The sequence below is a fragment of the Populus euphratica genome, unplaced genomic scaffold (genome assembly GCF_000495115.2).
Source record: "Populus euphratica unplaced genomic scaffold, PopEup_1.0 scaffold135.1, whole genome shotgun sequence".
Lineage (NCBI taxonomy): Eukaryota > Viridiplantae > Streptophyta > Magnoliopsida > Malpighiales > Salicaceae > Populus > Populus euphratica.
Window position 1 is genome coordinate 207857 of NW_011499965.1, and position 20965 is coordinate 228821.

Consider the following 20965-nt stretch of genomic DNA (forward strand, 5'->3'; position numbering starts at 1 on the left):
TTACTACTATTGTTATTGTTGTTGTTGTTATTGTTATTGTTGTATTATTGTTATTTATAATTTATATAATTAATCTCCTTGTGGTTCGACCCTGGTCTTATCGGGTTATTTATTACTTCGACACTCCTGCATTTGGGAGAAGACATCAATCTTTTAGTCGTGTCAGCTATAATAAGAATTCCAGTATTTTTTCCTTACTTACCAAGTTCGTTACAAGTGGTATCAAAGCCACAATTCTTGGATGGTTGAAGGAACAAGAGTTTCACAACTGATAGAAACAATATCCAGGATGAAACAATAATAGGAGATGCAACAACAAAACCAGCAAAATCAATAGCAAATATTGGAAGACATAGTTCAGCAATTTAGAAGCATGTCTACCAGGATGGACTAGATAGCTAAGGCCCAAGGAAAAAGGCCAATGGATTGCCCCCCAATTCTCCCCCAGGTCAGACTATGGAAATAGAAGGCATGAAGTAATACCACAAGAAGGAATTTAGCAGGTTCAGCTCGGTTCAATGGAGATGATCCTATTGGTTGGGTATACAAAGTCAATCAATTCTTTAACTTTCACAACACTCCAACTCAACACAGAATGTTTATAGCCAGTTTTCACATGGAAGGAAAGGCCATAACATGGTATCAGGAACTAAAAGAAACTAGAATACTCACCAGCTGGGAGGCTTTCGTTAAGGCCCTTCAAGTTTGTTTTGGAACCTCATCTTACGATGACCCCATAAAGGCCCTCATAAACATCAAATAGACATCAATAGTAAAGCTCTACAAAACCCAATTCGAGATGCTTTTGAATTGGGTCAGAGGGTTGTCTGACTCTCACAGGCTCAACTGTTTCCTAAGGGGGTAGAAGGAGGAGATAAAAATGGGAGTACGGATCAGAATTTAGTGGCTGCTTATGGCTTAGCAAGGATGCAGGAGGAAAATCTAATAATCATGAGAAAATCATGGAGACCTAGTGCTATGGAATTTCAAGGCCGAAACCCAACACCAACTCAGCCCAGGGCTGAAAATAAAGCAGTTCTGGCATAGAGACTCACCTTTGCACAAATGAAGGAAAAAAGAGACAAGGGGTTTCGCTTTAAATATGACAGTAAGTGGGGACCTAGCCACAGGTGTAAAGGACCCAAGATATTCTTAATAGAAGAATTAAAGGGGGAGATGGAGGATAAAAATTCTGCTCCTGAAGACCTGATTGATTTAGGAGACCTTCGGGAAGAAGGCAAGAAGGGAGTTGGCATATCCCTTCATACAATCATTGGAAGTCCAAATCCTAAAACTATGAGGGTGTCAGTTAAGCTAAGTTGCCATAATTTCATGGCTTTAGTTGATATAGGAAGCACACATAATTTCATACATCCAAGGGTAACAAAAAGAGTAGGGATGAAGGTTTTAAAACACAAGCCTATTAGGGTGAACATTGCAAATGGTTCCAAGCTGTGGAGTGAGGGAAGCTATTCAGATATCAAACTGATGATTTAAGGAGATTAGTTTGTCACCCGGGCTTATGTCATATAGTTGAGAGGATGCGATATGGCATTAGGAATCTAGTGGCTCAAAATTTTAGGGCCCATTCTTTAGGACTATTCAGCCTTAAAAATGGAATTCCAAAAGGAGGGGAAGAGGGTCTTGATTTGTGGAATGGGAGTGGAGAAATCAGAAATAGACTACAACCCAACCTTTTTACAAGAATTGAGAAGAGTCAAAGAAGGACTAATTTTGCAAATTTAGGAGCTGGGATCAGTCTAGAATAAAATTCTAGAACAAATTGAGAATCTATTGCTAGAATTTATAGAAGTTTTTCAAGAGCCAAAAAGAATCCCATGTAGTAGATCACATGATCACTTTATAGTGTTGAAAGAAGATACCTCCCTAATAAGTGTACGTCCCTACAGGTACCCCTACTACCAAAAATCTGAGATAGAAAAATTAATTAAAGAGTTGTTGGTAATGGGTACCGTAAGACCCAGCCAAAGCCCCTTTTCATCGCTAGTCCTACTAGTTAGGAAGGCTGATGGGTCATGGAGAATGTGTGTGGACTATCGTGCCCTCAATAAGAAAATTGTGAAAGACAAGTTTCCTACACCAGTTGTGGAAGAATTATTGGATGAACTACATGGTTCTCAAATTTTTTTTCAAGTTAGACCTCCGATCAGGCTTCGACCAGATCAGAATGAAGGGAAAAGATGTCCCCAAAACAGCCTTTAGGACTTATGAAAGTCACTATGAATTTCTAGTGATGCCTTTCGGCCTTACAAATGCCCCTTCCACTTTTCAAGGTTTGATGAATGATATTTTTCGACCCTATCTTAGAAAATTTATGCTGGTTTTATTCAGCAACATTCTAGTCTACAACCATAATGTGGAAAAGCATGAGAGACATCTAAGGATGGTATTTGAGACTTTAGTATGACATAAGCTATTTGCCAAACAGTCCAAATGTAAATTTGCAAGAAATGAAATTGAATATTTGGGGCATATCGTATTAGGTTAGGGAGTGCATGCTGATCCCAGCAAGGCAAAGTCAATGATCAAGTGGCCTAAACCAAACACACTCAAATCACTAAAGGGTTTTTTAGGGTTGACAGGTTATTACCGCAAATTCATCAAAGGTTATGGGGCGATTGCTGGTCCATTGACTAAACTACTGAAAAAAAGGCTTTTAAATGGGATTCAAAAGCAGACCAAGCCTTTGAACAATTAAAAAAGGTCATATCAACCCCTCCTGTCTTAGCACTACCAGATTTCAACTAAATTTTTATAGTAAAGTGTGATGCCTCAAGTATAGGACTTCGTGTTGTACTAATGCAAGGAGGCCAACCCATTTCTTATTTCAGCAAGAGTCTAAAGGGGAGGGAACTATCACTATCCACTTAAGAGAAGGAATTTTTGGCACTAGTCACTGCTGTTCAGAAGTGGAGGCCTTACTTATTAGGCCAAGCCTTTAAGGTTAAGACAGATCAGTAGAGCCTCAAGTATTTATTAGAGCAGAGAGTTAGGACACCCACACAGCAGAAATGGATATCCAAATTAATTGGATATGACTTTGTGGTCGAGTTTCGAGCAGGAAGGGAAAACCTAGTAGCTGATGCACTCTCTAAGCAAGAGAATACTATAGAAAAAGGTACAATATGGGTTATCTCTACCCCAATTGTTAACTGGGTTGATCAATTAAAAAATAGTTATAAAACTAATCCAGAAATTCAAACTATTATGCAACAATTAGACCAAGAGATCATAGGCTCCTTGAAATATCATCTTAAAGGAAGGATACTATATTACAAACACAAAGTTTACATAAGTCAATCCATCCCTATAAAAAATGATATACTAAACTATATTCATAACAGTCCATCCTTAGGGCACACAAGGTTTGAGAGAACACTAAAAAGGGCAATGAGAGATTTCTTTTGGGTAGGGATGAAATTAGACATACAAACTTATATAAAACACTATGAAGTCTGTTAGAGAGCAAAAGGAGAAAACACAAAACCCTTTGGGCTTTTACAACCTTTACCTATACCTACCAGACCATGGTCATCCATATCTATGGATTTTATAGAGGGGCTACCAAAATCTAATCAATACTCAGTAATTATGGTAGTTGTGGATATGTTTACCAAATATGCCCATTTTATTCTCGTATCCTACCCCTATAGTGCGAAAAAAATCATCAACTGATTCTCATAGAATGTAATGAAGCTTTATGGGCTCCCAAACTACATAGTATTCGATTGGGATCCTACCTTCACTAGCAAGTTTTAGGGAGAATTATTTCAAATTCAAGGGGTCAAATTGCTGATGTCAATAACATACCACCCACAAACCGACAGGCAGACAGAGGCAACCAACAAAATATTGGAAGGGTATTTAAGATGCTATATAGGTGATAACCTGAAGGTTTGGTCCAACTGGCTAATAATGGTCAAATACTATTACAATACCAGCTACCACTCATCCCTCAAATCTACCTTGTTTGATGCAACCTATAGCTACCCGCCCCCAAGCCTCATAGATTACATCTTTGGTTCAACCAAAATCAAGCAACAGAAGAACATTTACAACACAAGACAGAACAGATTGCAGAAAACAAACACAACTTAGTTCAAGCTCAGGAAAGAAAAAGAAACAAGCGGATAAAGGCAGAAAAGAAATCCAGTTCAAAGAAAGGGAATGAGTTTACCTCCGACTCTAGCCGTATCGACAGTCCAGCATGCCAAGAAATAAAAATGTGAAGTTAGCATATAAATATTTCGGGCCCTTCCAAATGTTAAAAAGGGTGGGAGAAGTGGCTTACTAGCTAGATCTTTCCAAGGAAGCTCGAATCCATAACACCTTCCATGTCTCACTATTGAAGAAGTGGGTTGGAAAGGGAATCATTCCTAAACCAAAACTACCCATTCTCGAACCCAAGCTGAAGTCTCAGCTAGAACTAACAAAGATACTTGATCGAAGAAGCTAAATCTCAAGGAGGAAGACAAAGGAAGAAGTGTTGTTAAGATGGGAAGGATAACCCAAAGAAGACACCGTTCAAGTTGATGAAGAGTGGTTGAAAGGCTTCTACCCTCACCTTGATGGCAAGGTCTTTTAAAGGGGAGAGAGTTGTAATAGTCCGGCAGCGCATAAAGGAGCAAAACCAAGTGAAGCCAGAGAAGAAATAAGGGAGGCGTATTGAAGAAGACTTACCTACAGCAAAGAGATAAGGTGAGCACATGTATGGTCAAGATTAGACAAGAAGTACTTACATGGAGGGCTGAGATGAAGAAGCTCCTGCTGCTGACTACTGGCTAGGGAGTAAGTTTAAAGACAAACGGTACTGTTTGGGAGAAGAAAAGGAGTCTAAATACAATATAGATAAATAAAAAATAGCTATCAAATCTATCTATTATTGTTAATTCTTAATTAACTGAGAATTACAATAAAAGGGGGAGGAAGAGGCTACAGAGAAGCAAGAAATTGCTTTAAAGCAAATCTCATTCACCAAGGAGGCCCGGGCTACCTCGAAGCTGCCCATAAATCTAGATTGGGGTTTATCAACATTACATTGTTCTTTTAATTCAAGTTATTTAGGATATTTCATTTCAATTGTTATTTCAATTTTCCCAGTTTTCTTTCTTTTAAACCTATAAGGCTCAGATACAAGAAAAGCTATAATAAGAATTCCAGTATTTTTTCCTTACTTACCAAGTTCGTTACAGTTGTAGACAATTATATGTCCTACAAAACCAATGAGTTCGCGTAGGGTGTACCCTTGCAACTCATAAGATTCAACACTTCCCTATGAATTTTATTTGTTGCTCCCACATAGTAATGAAGAGAATTTGTTGTTGAAGGAATGTCAAAAGCTTTGGCAAATTAAACGGAATAGTTTTATGGCATCAGTAGTATCTAATGCTACTAATTCTTTTGTGTTTTGGTTAATTAAATTTTCAATTTCATTATAATCCTTCCTGAATCAATACCTGATGTAGCTGAAAGAGTAAAAACTAAAGGTTCTTATGTTTTGGTAAGGATGTCATTACTAGAAGGCATCCGATTAGGTGAATGATCTAAAATTAATACGATAAATTTAGTTTAACAGAAGGTTTCATCATGCTAAATCAAGTTAACACCTTAAAACTATGATAACAGGAGATTCATTATTTGATTGAGTTTAAATTTTTCCAGGTAATTTTACAATTAGTTTTCTAAAAACAACGATAAAGTTGCTGGTTAGATCACTAGATCTTCTAGAATTAGGTTTCAGGCCTAGATGCTTCTTTTTAGGTTTATTTTGTTATTTTTTCAATGTTTTTTTTAGATTTTATATTGTAATTTGGGTTTTTTTTTATTTTGTTTTATGTTTTTTAGGTCTATTTAAAAGATTTTGTAAATCTTTGGGGAAATAGCCACTATATATATATAGGGAATAAAATATGAAAACAAGATTGATATATGAAACCTTTTCCCTTACTAAACATGTGTTTTTTAGTTTTTTAATGTATTTCTACATTTATTCTATTTAACTTTCATCTGCATCATTAACATTTAACAAGTGTTACACAAATATTGAGATTAATTTTAATAAATGTTGTATGATTAGTTAGAGATTGTAGTTAGTGTCACTAAATTAAACTTGTTCTTTAGTATGTACATATACTTTATAGTAATCGAGAGAATTACATATAATGTAATACCATCAAGAAAATGAAGGCTAAAAAAGAAGGGAGATTACAAGAAGGCAAAACAAAAAAGCAAGAGAATAAATTAACTAGTCTAGTTCATTATACTTTTAGGATTTCTTATAAGATTAAAGCATGTGTAACTAAAATTTTGTAATTGAGGAATTTAATAAAAAAAGGCTAAATAGTGAAAAGTGAGGTAAAATATAATTAAAAAAATTTAATTAGAAATTTTTGATGTAAGTTTTAAATTAAAACTTAAGAAAATTATGTAGAAAAATATAAAACATGATGTATTGTCCATCTTAATTTGGTAAGAAGCCTATATATCATACAAATAACCTTTCATAATGTATGGTGCTTATCATCGTAGTTTTCAATATGATAGTGAGATAAATTCCTTCATTTTAGTAGATTAAAATTTCAATATGTACGTGTGCATCTGTGTGTATTATCAAAGCTAATTTTGATTTGAAAAATGATATAAAAGCATGTTTATTGATACTATTCACAAAAATGATATAATAATATCATTACTTGTACTAACAAAAAACAAGTGTCTTATTTATAGGGATATTTAGGTTTTTTATATGCCCCCTTAGTCATAAAAAGATTGATTGAGGGTATGCATTTTTCTTTTTATTTTTTTAACATAATAAAATGATCTAATTTCCTTTTAAATCAAAATTCATCAAACCAGCAAACAAGAGTGGTAATGTCTTTTCAATTTTTTTAAATATGTAAAATGACAAATTTACCTTTCGGATAAAAATTTTAAACCATGCATGCTAACTTCTTTTGTGTTTTTCACTTTATTTTTGTTTTTTCTAGATTTATTAATGGCATTTTAGTATTTTAGTAGGGTTTAATTATTAACTCAATTGAAAAAGATGATGGTGTGTGTGAGATGCCCCCACACTTTATGTAGACCTCACGACACTTTCTGGTGGCTGAAAATATCTTTTTATTATGTCGTTGAAAGCGTTATAGTGTACTCTTGCTCATGGTATAAAACATGTTAGGAACAATTGAGTAGTTTGTTGTCAATGGACTTTTCTCTCTCTTCTTCATTGAATATTATAAGTTGATCCTCTTTATTGTTAATGTTTCAACTTTAGCTCTTATTTTTTTAATTTTTAATTTTTGTTAATGACCATTTAATAAAAGTATTATTTGTTTTCCATCAATTTCAATTTGACATATATTATATTTTCCAATTTGATCCCTATACTTTTGATTTCTAATTTATTTTTGCACTTTTATAAAAGTTTTATTAGTTTTGAATTTTATCATTCAATCTAAATTTATGGTATTATGTTTTTCAATTTGATTAACATTGTTTTTATTTCTAATTTGTTCTTGATCATTTGAAAAAGTTTTATTTGTTTTTAATTTCATCATTCAATTCAAATTTATAGTATATTATTTTTACCAAATTTATCCTCGTTCTTCTTTTTTGTTAAAGTTATTTTTATTTTCAATTTCTCTATTCAATCAAAAAAGATTTCTATTTTTATTTCTATTTTTATGTCAATTTTTATTCTTATTTTTTTTGATATTTTTTGAGTCCTTTTGCTAAATTGATTTTTCATTTTAATTACACCCTTCAATCAAATATAAAATTTATTTTGTATTTCAATTTTGATTCTTATTCTATTTTTTAATCTTTTTGTATAATTAAAATAAATTTTTAAATTTATCTTTTAGTATTTGATTGATTAGGAATTGAACTTTATAATTTTTCAAGGTAGAATGCTTTAGATTGAATGACTTAGGTTGTGGGTTTGCACTACTAGAATTTGCATAACACCAATGAAATATTATGTCAGCCTTTAAACATTGATTATGTTGGAAAAACATATATCGATGAAATCATGAATGATAACTGATCATCAAAAAACATATTGTCGTTATGCATATTAAAGATAGAATTAAACCATTAGAGATTTACATCTAATAGTGTCAAGTCTTGTAATTCTTCTTAAACTCTCTAATTTTTTTTTGTGGGATTTAGTCTATTGGTAATTTCATTTGTAGTTATTAGTGATAAAATCTTGAAATTTTTTTCCAACTTTTTGGAACATTTTGAGAAACTTATTTCATCATTCGTTCTGTGTATGATTTAAAGTACATTGGTAATTCTGTCATTATTATATTTAATATTTTTTAAAAAAATATAAAAATAAACAAAACTAGGAAAAAAATTAAAAACAAAAAAAAACAAAATTTTATTACTAATTTAAAAAATATTATTGAATATATTTTTTCTAGTGGATAGAATCTGTAGGAGGAGAAAGAAATGAAGGATTTATGTTGGAATAAGATAGGCAATAAGGTAGACTATATGTACAAGTGAATGTTAATAACAACAATTAAACAACATTTATTTTATCTCTCAGGTCGACGATCTCAGTACTAAGTCGAGTTATTTCTTTATGTATTTAATATATTGTAAATTGATCTACATAGTTTTTTTATATAAAAAAAATAGATTATCTTGATTATTTTAAAAAATAATTTAGTCTATTTACTATTTTTTTTATGAATTAAAATAAAATTAACTTATTCATCCAATTAAATTTATCATCCAAGCCACAAATAATTTTTTAATAAAAAACACAACATGAATATTATTTTTTTTATAAAAACATTGTCCTGACACGAGTATCAAGGCTAAGGCTAGTCACATTCTATAGTTTAGAGATTCGGTTCAAATAATAATCGGTAAAAACTAATTTTTTAAAAATAAAAATTAAGTTTTTTCTACACCTCAGAGTATACATGCACTGGAGCATGCTCGCATATATTTATTAGAGAAAGATATTATTAAGCGCGCACCGCTCCGGAAAACCGGGGCCTCGAACCACTTTCAAAAGCTGACTTCCTTCAAGAACATTGATGGATGATAACTTCACTACAATAATTTGGATTCGGTTGCCAAGGAAAGGTGCCTGCATCTATGGAGGAGGCAAAATGGATTTAAATAAATAGAAAGAGTCGTTGATGCTATTAGAAAATGAGGATCCACTGAGCTGACCAACCATGTTCTCAGAAAAATGGTTATTACACAGTTTGGAAGTCGCTGAAAGAAGCCCTCCGAACTAATATTATTTGGGACAACGCGGCGGCAGAGAAGAAAGACAATACATTTTTTAACTATTCATATAGAAAGAGAAGGAAAACACGACACAAGAGTGGCTCCTCCGATGAAGCTTGACCGGAGCTAGCCACCCGTTCATCTTATTCATAGCCAAGGAGAGTTGTATATGGGGGTTACAACAGACTTGACCTGAAGGAACTTATGAAGGGCTTCCATTCCAAGATGCCTTCCAAATCCACTCATCTTGTATCCTCCGTACGAGCAGTCGTTATCAAACGCGAAGTAGCAGTTGATCCAAATGGTGCCTGCGCGGATGGATCTCGACACAGTATTAGCTACATCCAAGTTCTTGGTAACAATACCAGCTGCAAGGCCATATTTTGTGTTGTTTGCCTTCTTAATTGCCTCATCAATTGTCCTGCAAAAAAGACACGATAAAAGATTTTCCAATATGATAACGTTCGTGTTGACAAAACAGATGTCAAGAGCATGTTCTTGACGATTCTGTCGAAAATTTGAAAGCTGATGCGCAATTCATTCGTGAATCACACCTGTACGCTTGTTTATATTTAGTTCTTTCTCAAAAAAAAAAAGGGTGGTGAAATAGTTATTTATTTACCAGCAATTGCATCATGGATTTTCCTTCCTAATTCATGGGAAAGCAGAAATTAATGACCGGGTAATGTACTTACTTGAACTTCATGAGTGACATTACCGGTCCAAAAATCTCATCTGTTGCTATCATCATGTCCTCCTGAGCAATTTGTCGCTAAGAATTAGTAAAACGAAGGTTTATAAGAATGTATGATTCAGGAAGTTTACCTTAACATCTGTGAAAACTGTAGGCTCAATGAAATATCCCTTCTTGCCTACAGGTTTACCACCTGTTAACAAAGAGGCCCCTTCTCGTTTTCCATGCTCGATGTACGAAAGAATTTTATCAAACTGCTGCTTATCAACCTGAACATAATTAAGAAACACATGTTACAGATGGTGGGTTCATGGAGTAATTATCATACGAATTTGTGCCTACCTCTGGGAAGTAGGGGCTTGTGAGCTTTTTAAATATTCTCAAAAAAAGAAACTCATGCATCGATCCATGATCATTCCCTACCTGTGGACCTAGGCGAGACCTTGGATCAAAAGGATCCCCAACAACCCAATCTTTTGCCTTCTCCTTCAACTTCTTTACAAATTCATCATAAATCCCTTCCTGAACAAAAACACGGGAACTCGCCACGCAAATTTCTCCCTGGAAATATGAATGCAAGGAAGTTGATTATCACTCTCCAAGCAAAAAGGTTAGTACTCTGCATTTTAATCTGAATTCATCATTGATTAGAAATGTAGAAATATGCACACAAGGGAAACATGTTTGCCTTGTTATAAAGGATGCCAAGGAGAGCAAGATCTGCAGCTTTATCTACATCAGCATCGTCAAAAATTAGGAGAGGTGATTTGCCTCCTAATTCAAGTGAAACTTGTTTCAAGTTGCTTGTTGCTGCAGCCTGCATGATTTTCCGTCCAACTTCGGTAGATCCTGTAAAACATACCTGAAAAGACCAGCACACGGATACAAGGTTCAACATTTAGGTCGTACGGAATAATTAAAATCCTTTCCAATTTCTTGAAAATCAAACAAAAATACTATCAAGTGACCAAACTAGCTAGCTACACATCACCTTGTCGACGTCCATATGAGACGCAAGGGCAGCACCAGCCGTTGGTCCATATCCCGTTATTACATTGATCACTCCATCAGGCATTCCTGCCTGAATGATTATGAAATAAAATAAACGTTAGCAAATTAATCTAAGAACTTTAATGAGGGCACTGCAGAATCAATTTCGCTTATTACAGAGTTATAAGAGAGCCGGTGAGGAATATTACAGTTCTGCATCAAAAGACATTAATGGCTTGCCAAGCTTACCTGCTTGGCTAGATGACCATAAAATAGAGCCGAAAGAGGTGTTTGCTCGGCTGGTTTTACAATCATGGTGCACCCGGCAGCCAAGGCTGGGGCTGACATCATGAAGAACATGGAGCTAGGGAAGTTCCAGGGAATGATATGCCCTGCAACACCAATGGGTTCACGCAGCGTGTATCCATGAAGCTCGCGTGACATCTTCAATACTTCTCCATGAATTTTATCAGCTGCACCTGCATAATAACGTAGTAGCTGTGCTACATTCGGAATGTCCACAGCTTTGCCCCCGCTAAACAACTTCCCAGCATCAATTGTGTCCAGCGCAGCTAACTCTTCTATATGCTCATCAATTAAGGCTGCGTATTTCATCATAATCCTTCCTCTTTCCTGCAGGTCACATTTCAAGAACAAAACAAGATCATCCTTCCTGTTAGCAACGCCCTAACCCAAAAACAGAATTGTTGTGTATAAAAATATGCGTTCTTGTTTATTCGTTACTAATCCATTTGACTCATATTTTGAATGTGGAAACTCTAAATTTCCAAATAAACCTCTGCTATATAGCGTTCCACTTCATCTGCAATCTATCCTTTTTAAAAACTTTTTAGTTTATAACCTGGTTTTAATTCCAATCACATTACATTAAAGATCTTTTTTTTTTTGAAGTTTATATTCTATAACCTGTAATGTAAGGCCAGGTGCTCTTGTACTTGAGCCAAGCCGGAGTGCTTTTTTTTCTTTCTTTTTTTTAATTAAGTGGATGGTACATCAGAATAATTTCTGGTCATTTTTGGTTATTGATTAACCAGGAGCTGAGTTTTTAGACTGGAAAACTAATTTTTAACATATTTCCAAATAAATATTCTAGAAACCTCCTTACCTTGATTTCTAACTACAAAATACACTCTAAACAGCCTTAAAACTCATAATCAAATCAAAATAAACGTTTCAAAGCTCAATCTATTTTTTGGACATGATTAAAGGATCCAACTACCTTCATCAAACTTTCTTCTTCAAAAAAATAACTCATTAACATCAAGATCATTGTTTTTATGGCTGGAATGGGATCAAACGAAAGCTTTCTATTTCCTCTATTTTCCCTTGAGTTAACTCTGACCTCTCTCAACTATAAAGGACTAAAATGTAATATAAATAAAGTTTCAAGCTTGATATGAAAAGTCTGAAAACTATAGGAATCAAAGTGTAGAAAAACATGCCTCTTGAATAGTGCAAATGAGAAAAAAAAAAACTCTTTTTTTTTTTTGTTAATGTTGGTGATTGTTCTTTCAATAACCTTTTCACTATATCTTGAAAATTTATTTTGAAATTATGATATTTAATGTAATGTAAAAATAAGTTATGGTACATCATAAATGCTAAGAACATACACAGCACGATAGCGACATGAATAGTCTTCTAAGATTTTATGAATAGTAACAAAATAGTAACATGAACAGTCTTCTTGTTTTAGCTTTTTTGTATTATTTATTTAATTTAATTTATATTTTTTTATTAATATTAAGTAGTAACAAAGTAGCTTTTTTAATTTTATATAAAAAAATTGAATATAGCTAACAAAATTGTTACGAATAATTGACAAATGAATCTAAAATCTGTCCATGAAAAAGGTCAGCATGAATGTATAAGTATAAATGTATAAGATTCAATTTAAAATTTAAAATGGTTTAAAATAAGCAAATTATATAACTTGTTCATTTACCATGTAGTATTGTTAGTTGTGAGTGCTGGTAATTATTTTCAGTTGATTATAATTTTTTTTAAAAAAAAAGTAATAAAAATGAAATTTACAAAAAAAAAAACCGAAATCAAATTGAAACCGGTTCAAACCAATCGGTTTTGGTTTAGTATGATTTTTCAGGACAAAAACCGTTTGAAACTAATTTAGCTTGGTTTTGGCTCGGTTTTCTTGTTTTGGCTTGGTTTCTTTGGTTTGGATTTGGTTCTATTTGATTTGATTTTTTTTGTTTCCAGGTTTATAAAACCAAAACTGAAGCGAAACCAAATAGTTTTTTTTTTAAATTTTAATCTTTCTAATTGCTTTTTTAATAATTCGGTTTTTTCATTTATTTTTTTCAGGTTTTCTTGATTTAATTTGTTTTTTAGTTTTTTTTACTCACCCTAATTATTAGAATAAACACATCAAATTATTTATTAATGAACTATTATTTTATATTGACAATAAAATGATTTGAATTAAAAATACTGCTAAAGGCATAATTTAAATTGAGAAATTTGTTTAAGAAACAAATGAATTTCTCAAGAAATAAAATTTTTCTTTGAAAAATACACAAAAATCATTAAAAAAAAGTTTTAAAAAATTATCATAATGCTACTTAATGTTTTTAAATAGAAATATTTAGAATAATTTAAATAGAGATAATTTTTTTGAAAAAAAAACTCTTATAGATTGATGGTGTTTTCACTTTCCCCTATACTTTTATACGATCGGTGAACCACAAATTTCAAAAAAATGATGAAATGACTAAGAGAGAAGTAATGGAAACAACAGACCACACACCCTCACATTTTTTTTCTCTTCAAAATAACATTTACAATTGATAATCAATGTTGGAACAAAATAATATAATAAAATAAAACTTATATATAAATAACAAGAATCTTTGCCTTATATGCTAACACGGGGAACACTTTTAATTTTTAAATAATATTTTATATTTATTAAAATATCAAATTATTTTTTAGTTAACTTGGTTATAACTAAAAAATCAAAATAAAAATATAAAAAAGCTTCTGAATGCCATTTCAAAGATTTTTATTTCTATTTTTAAAGGTCATTTAGTTATATTATTATTTTTTAAAAAATTAAAAATTAAAAAGCTCTTAAATGCTAGTTTAATGCCATTTCAAAGATTTTTGTTTCCAAAAGTAATTTAGTTAATTTAGTTCAAAGATTTTACCGTTTTTTAAAAGGTAAAAATTCAAAAAGCTCCTAAATGTTAATTTAAAACTTTTTGCTTCTAAACTTAATTTAATTTTTGTATTGTGCTAAACATATTAAAAGACCGAGTTATCTTTAATTATTTTTTATAATAACCAGTTAATTTTGTGAAAAAATTGCATTCCTTCACATAATTAGTTTAATATTTTTTTTTAAAAAATCATCATTATATTATTCTAATTCATAATAAGTCTAGCTATATAAAAGATTGAGCACTATTTATATATATATATATATATATATATATATTTGTTTTTATAAAAAAATAGCTATATAAAAGATTGAGCACTATATATATATATATATATATATATATATATATTTGTTTTTATAAAAAAATAATTTTTATCTGAAAAAGTAAATACCTTTTAAAATGCCAACCATTTTTTTAATGCTTTATTTTAAACTAGATTAGTAAAAATTAAAAAACTAGAGTAGAAACAAGATCATCATCTGCAAGTGTGCCGATCCTTGGACAGCCTATATACGCTGCGGTGGTAAGAGGACAGTCGTGGCTCATCGTGTCACCTCATTTGTCAGGTTTGACATTAGCCACGTGTCATTAGCCAACACCATATATTGGACTACGTGTGTGCGTACGTTTCAATCAGCATGCAACAAAAAAAATGTTTCTAATAAAAACAAATGAACGGCTGAATCCTTCGAAAACTCAATCTTCTGGGAGTGAAAAAGATGTTTCCAATAGCTGTACCATATCAATCTTTTCAGATTTTTATTTTTAAATATATAAAATAACATTATTTTTAATTTTTAAAAATTATTTCTAACGTCACATATTAAAATAATTTCATAGCATTAAAAATATATTAATTTAAAAAAATAAAATAATATTAATTTAAAAAAATAAAATTTTTCAAAAGTAATTTCCACCAACTCAAGAACAAATCAAATTATTTTAAACTAAAAAATAATTAATTATTTAACATATTAATTTTATTTCTAAACCATATATGATAACTTACTTATCGAGCTAAATTTGAGATTTAATGATTTTATAATTTATTTGATTATTATTGTTATCCAATAGGAGGAAGGTATTTATTATGTAGGTGTAAGGATTAACACTATCTCGATTGACATTACACGCATTTCTAAGTCATAATATATATATATATATATATTATGACTTAGAAATGCGTGTAATGTCATGAGTTGAAAACTGTAGCGAATTCGTCAATATACTAGCTTGGAGGGCAAAGCTACTCCTACACTAATTCCTCGAAGCACTGCGAATGACGCTATCAATTTCTGACCGTAGGGGCTAGAATAAATTATATGGCGAATTAGAATAATATATTTTTTATTTAATAATTTTTCTAAACGTTTAGTCTTTTTTGTTTTTTTAATGTATAGCTTAGATAAAAAGAAAAAGAAGAGGAGTTGTTAGATAGGATTACGTACAGCACCAGTCATGCGAGGCCAGGGACCGTCATCAAATGCCTGGCGGGCAGCCTTCACAGCCAAATCCACGTCCTCTTTATCTCCTTCTGCAACTCTAGCTATTACCTCTCCTGTTCTTGGGTCGATCGTCTCGAAAGTTTTACCTGGAAAATAGAATTTAAATTTAAAAAAAAAACCCTTTTCACCACCAGAAAGGTAGTTGATCAAGGTTAAGATGAAAAATTAGAAAATAAAATATTCTTACCTGTGTTAATTGTACTTTATAATATAGGCTGTCTTATTCACTGCTCGTCAGTGAATTCCAAAGCTTATATTATAAAATATCATGCATTGTTAAATCAATTATTCGAAAAATTACAGCAACCATACACAAAATGACAAGCAATCCATATGTTTTTAATAAGTTCTTGTTGCCCCATTAATATTATATGATTATTGTGCAGGCCATCAGTCACGTTGACAGCTTGTTCTAAGATTTATTTGCACAATGATTCAATATTTTCATTTAACAAATATTCTATGAAGTAGAGATTTCCTCCTTTTCAATAAAAAAATCCCAAGTACAAAAAATAAAAATGAAAAAATTCGTCACCTGTAAACATACATAAAAAATAATAAAATACTTCAACATGATTAATATTTTTATCCAAGATCCATATTCATTTTAAGCCTGTCATGGTCAGTGTATCAAAGTAAATCTGTTATGGAATAAAAAAAACACTAGGAAAAAAAAAAGATTAGCCAACAGCCATAAATTTCTCACGATTCATTCCGATTAAAATTAAAAATATATAAAATAAACTAAATATTGATATTGCAAATCTGGTCATTATATAAATGTTACATGCTAGAGGGCGGGCGATGCGGTGTCGTTGTTTCCATTTTCTTTTCCTCTCTCTATTAATTGATGTGAAGGTTAATAATATAAATGTCAGAATCTTTTCCGAACAAACAAGATAATGTTTTCAGGTAAGGTACATTGTACAGACACAGATAGCTGTTTTACAAAGAAACTAACAGCAACATTGAGCCCAGATGGAATCAGTAAATGAAATGACGATAATATCTTCCAGCTGCTGCCATTTTGTAGTGATAGAGTGAAGAAAATTGTTTCATTTTTCGAATCAGTAAATTAATGGAACGTTGTGGTTGAATTATTCAGTTTCCTCACATTCCAAGAGAGGTGCAGATTGATATGTGAGAAAACACAGAGGAATTTCTCAACAATTGCATTTTTTCTTTCCTTGAGGGAGTCTATGGTGAGAGAAACTGTGATTTTCATTTCGAGTCATCTTTTTTCATAGCTAAAATCACCTTAGATAGACAAACAACATAAGCTAACACCGAGTCGTGCTCGATGGGGTGCCAAAGACAGGGACGATGAACAGATATATTAATTAGCCTGTTGTTCATGATAAAAACATAAAGAAAGAGAAGGCCTATAGCGAAGATGTTGATTTTGGAAAGATGACACAACGAAAATTCCATCATAAATGCTACTGGTGAAAAGGTTAGGTGAATGAATCAGGCAAGAATACTCGTGTGTGCGCGTAGGACTGATTCAGTACGATTGGGAAAGATAGAGAGGTACAGAAACAAACCTGAAACTGAATCTACAAATTCTCCATTGATGAATAGCTTGGTGAACTTTATCGTTGGCAGTTTGACTGGAGAAGCAGAGTTTTCTTCGATATAACTACCCATCTCTCTCTCTCTCTCTCTCGCCACCCAGAAGTAACTCTATGTTACAGATTCGGTGATTTCAACACAAAATGGGAGGCCATATTTATGGGAGGTAGAGGAGGGCTGCCGCTAGATATTATGTGTGCGTTGGCCAGTAGTTACAACAAGAGGGGTGTTTACTAAAAAAAATATATAGTATTTTAAAAGAGCGCATTAAAAAATCAAAATATTAGTCAACTCTCTTTATCTCCCCTTACCAATGCCGCTTTTCTCTCTTCATCTAAGCTGTCTTTTTTTCCCTTCATTTTACGTACTTCTCTCTTCTCAATTCTTGTCTCTAGACTCTAACTCTCAAAATCCTTCTACACTCTATCATCCTTCGTGCTTATGGCCATCTCTGTGCTTCTCCACGTTTTTTAAAATATTCTTATTTAGTTGGAAGATGAAAAATAAAAATAAAATATTACATCCAATCTATCTAGGTCAATGACCCAACTAAACTCTTACCGGCCCAACCGAGGCTATGAGTAGCAGGGGCTAAAAAGAAAGGAAAAAAAAGAAGAAGAAGAAGATGAAGGATATCTAACTTAGAAAAGAAGGGCAAAATAAAAATAAAAATAAAAGTCAACTAAACTCTCTTTTTAGGAAGTCTAACTCACTAACAGAAATTTGTTAAATAGCAACGAATTTACTGACGGAATATTTTTATCGGTAATTTAAGATTGAAATTACTGACGGTTATATTCTGTCCGTAATTCAGTCGGTAACTACCGACGGAAATTTTCCATCGGTAGTTACCGATTGAATTACGGACGGAAACGTCATCGTCGTAAAAAAAAAAAGAGTCGCTGACGTGGAGGTTTTGACGGGTTATTTTTTCAGATGGAATCACCGACGAATTCAAAAAGACAGGTCGTACAACAATCGCTGTTTATATTGCTGATGGATTCACCGACGGATTTGAAATGGCAGATCTATACGGTAACATGTCGATTGTACCGTCAGAATCATCGATGGTTTCACCGATGGAAAATCCATCGGTGAAACCGTCGGGAAAAGTTAATATATGTTCACCTGCCGACCCTCTCCTGACCTATTTCCCCTTCTTCTTCTTAATCACAACTCTCCCCAACTGTAACCAGCCTCCCATCCCCCCCAAACAAAAAGCTCCCTCATATAAGCAAATCAAGTTATATTTTTTAAAGTTTTGTGGTCACAACATCCTAGTTCTAATTTATCGACGGATTTTATCAATTTTTGTAAGTAATTCTTTCTTTTAAAATCTTAATATTTAATTAAATGTCAATTTTATTGTTTTTTTTAGTATATGTATTTTGTTAGTAAATGTACATGTTTTATTGTTATTTGTCAAACAAACTTATAGTATATGAATGTATAATTCTATACTTGTTATGGTTTGTTTTAGATTTTGTAAGATTGTATTTGTCTGTAAATTGTTAAAACTTTATGGAACTACCGAAGTACATGTGCTGTTTTAAAATAATTAATAGCTTACTTATTGGGTTCATTTAAAGTTTTGTCAATGGTATTGCAGAGTGATAATTTCTCTGTAAATTTATATGTTTTAATTTGTATGGACGTTGATAAATGATAATGAATTTTAAATATTTATGAGAAGTTGTGATTGGTTTGTTGGATAATCTCGAGGTAAAGTAATATTTTTGCAAGTTTATTTACCTAACATAGTTAATTAATACATTATATCATCATAATTTTATAGAGGTTCGATATAAATCATGGATAATCATTCATGGATGTATCAAGATTCACCCTAAAGATTGTGGAGGATGGATTATTGTAACAGGGTTAAGGGTTTTATTAATTTCGGAACATCTATTCCTAGAAATTTTACTGGATACGGTATTAGGTGTCCATGCAAGAAGTGTCAAAATAAAACGTATCTATATCCAGATGTTGTAATGATGCATCTTCTACATGAAGGGTTTATGGAGAATTACCAGTGTTGGTATGCACATGGAAAAGTATATGTTAGTGAGAGGAGAATGGACAAAACGGTGGTTGGGTCTACTTCTAGTGCTAGCAATGAGAATGACAACATTAATCCTTACAGAAACATGGTTATGGATGTAATGAGAATGAATCAAGGTAATGCCAGTCAATGTTCAATCGTAGAAGAAGAACCTAATGTAGATGCAGCTAGGTTTTTTGATTTGTTGAAAAATTCTAACGAATCATTATGGGATGACTGCACGAACCACAATAAATTATCGGTCGTAGCACAGGTGTTCACCATCAAGTTAGAGCACGGGTTGAGTGAGGCCGGGTATGACAAGATTATTGAATGGGCAAGAAGCATTTTACTTGAAGAGAACAGGCTAAAAGAGAACTTCTATGCTGCGAAGTCCATGATGAAACCCCTCGGTTTAGGATACCAGAAAATTGATATGTACCCTAACTTCTGCATGTTACAAACCTTGAAAATGCTGAGATGACCGAGTGCATGACATGCGGGCATTCCCGTTACAAACTTGGAACTGGCAGGGGAAAGACTCTAGTGGCATATAAAAAACTTAGATACTTCCCGATCAAACCTAGACTGTAGAGGTTATTCATGTCACTAAGGACTGTTGAGCACATGACATGGCACCAAGCACATCATGCGGTTGATGGAGTGATGGTTCATCCTTCTGACGGCGAAGCGTGGAAACGCTTTAATAGTATTCATCCTCACTTTTCAGCTGAATCAAGGAATGTGTGTCTTGAGTTGTGTACAAATGAATTTAACCCATTTAAGTCATTTGTTGCTCCTTATTCTTGTTGGCTGGTCATACTTACAGTTTATAACTTGCCACCGGGAATGTGTATGAGGCCGGAGTTCATATTTTTATCTACTATCATACTCGGTCCAAACAGCCCAGGATGGAATATAGATGTTTGTCTTTGACCGTTGATTGATGAGTTGGCGCAGTTATGGTCCTCCGGAGCTCTGACTTATGATATATCGAGGAAACAAGATTTCCTTATGAGGGCGGCTTTGATGTGGACTATCAATGATTTTCCAGCTTATGGAATGCTTTCTGGTTGGAGTACGCATGGGAAACTTGCATGTCCATACTGCATGGAAAACAACAAGGCATTCATGCTAGCAAATGGAGGCAAAACTTCTTTTTTAGATTGTGTCCGTCACTTCTTGCCACTTAATCACAGGTACAGAAAGAATAGAAAAGATTTCTTTGTTGGCGGAGTTGAAAAAGATGTTGCATCCCCACATCTTTCTAGTGAAGAATTGCATGATGTTGTCTTAGAGTACGGTGATATTGTGTTTGGCCTTCAATCATGTAAGCAAAAGTTTCCTGGTTTTGGTTTGACCTATAATTGGGTAAAGCGAAGTATATTTTGGGAGCTTCCTTATTGGAAGACCAATCTACTCCGCCATAACCTTGACGTCATGCATATTAAAAAGAACATGTTTGAGAATATTTTCAACACCGTCATGGATGTGAAGGGGAAGACAAAGGACAACATCGAGGCTAGATTGGATATAGCTTTATATTGTAACTGTAAAAATATCGAGTTGGTTTATGATAAGTCACGGGTCGCAAAACCAAGAGCAAGCTTCGTGTTAGAGAAAAACGCACAACTACTAGTCTACAAATGGCTTAAGAGTCTATGTTTTCCAGATGGACATGCATCGA

General features: G+C 32.8%; 1 protein-coding gene across 1 annotated transcript; it reads right to left on the reverse strand.

Moving 5' to 3' along the window:
* Positions 1-9163: 9163 nt before the first annotated feature.
* Positions 9164-17462, reverse strand: ALDH2C4 (aldehyde dehydrogenase 2C4). The gene is made up of 9 exons (XM_011045144.1): positions 17207-17462; positions 15606-15748; positions 11207-11590; positions 10959-11048; positions 10656-10829; positions 10391-10528; positions 10099-10236; positions 9969-10030; positions 9164-9694 (listed from the first exon to the last, which is right to left on the reverse strand). The coding sequence occupies exons 1-9, from the start codon at positions 17307-17309 to the stop codon at positions 9421-9423; spliced, it is 1506 nt and encodes a 501-aa protein (XP_011043446.1). The 5' UTR covers positions 17310-17462; the 3' UTR covers positions 9164-9420.
* Positions 17463-20965: the final 3503 nt, after the last annotated feature.

What these genes read in the sequence shown, in the direction of transcription:
- ALDH2C4 (XM_011045144.1), bottom strand. Translation starts at nt 17,309, where the DNA reads ATGGGTAGTTATATCGAAGAAAACTCTGCTTCTCCAGTCAAACTGCCA. An exon ending in GGCCTCGCATGACTGGTGCT is followed by an intron (nt 11,591 to 15,605) that starts GTACGTAATCCT and finishes TGTGACCTGCAG; the next exon opens with GAAAGAGGAAGGATTATGAT. An exon ending in ATGTCACTCATGAAGTTCAA is followed by an intron (nt 9,695 to 9,968) that starts GTAAGTACATTA and finishes TCTTTTTTGCAG; the next exon opens with GACAATTGATGAGGCAATTA.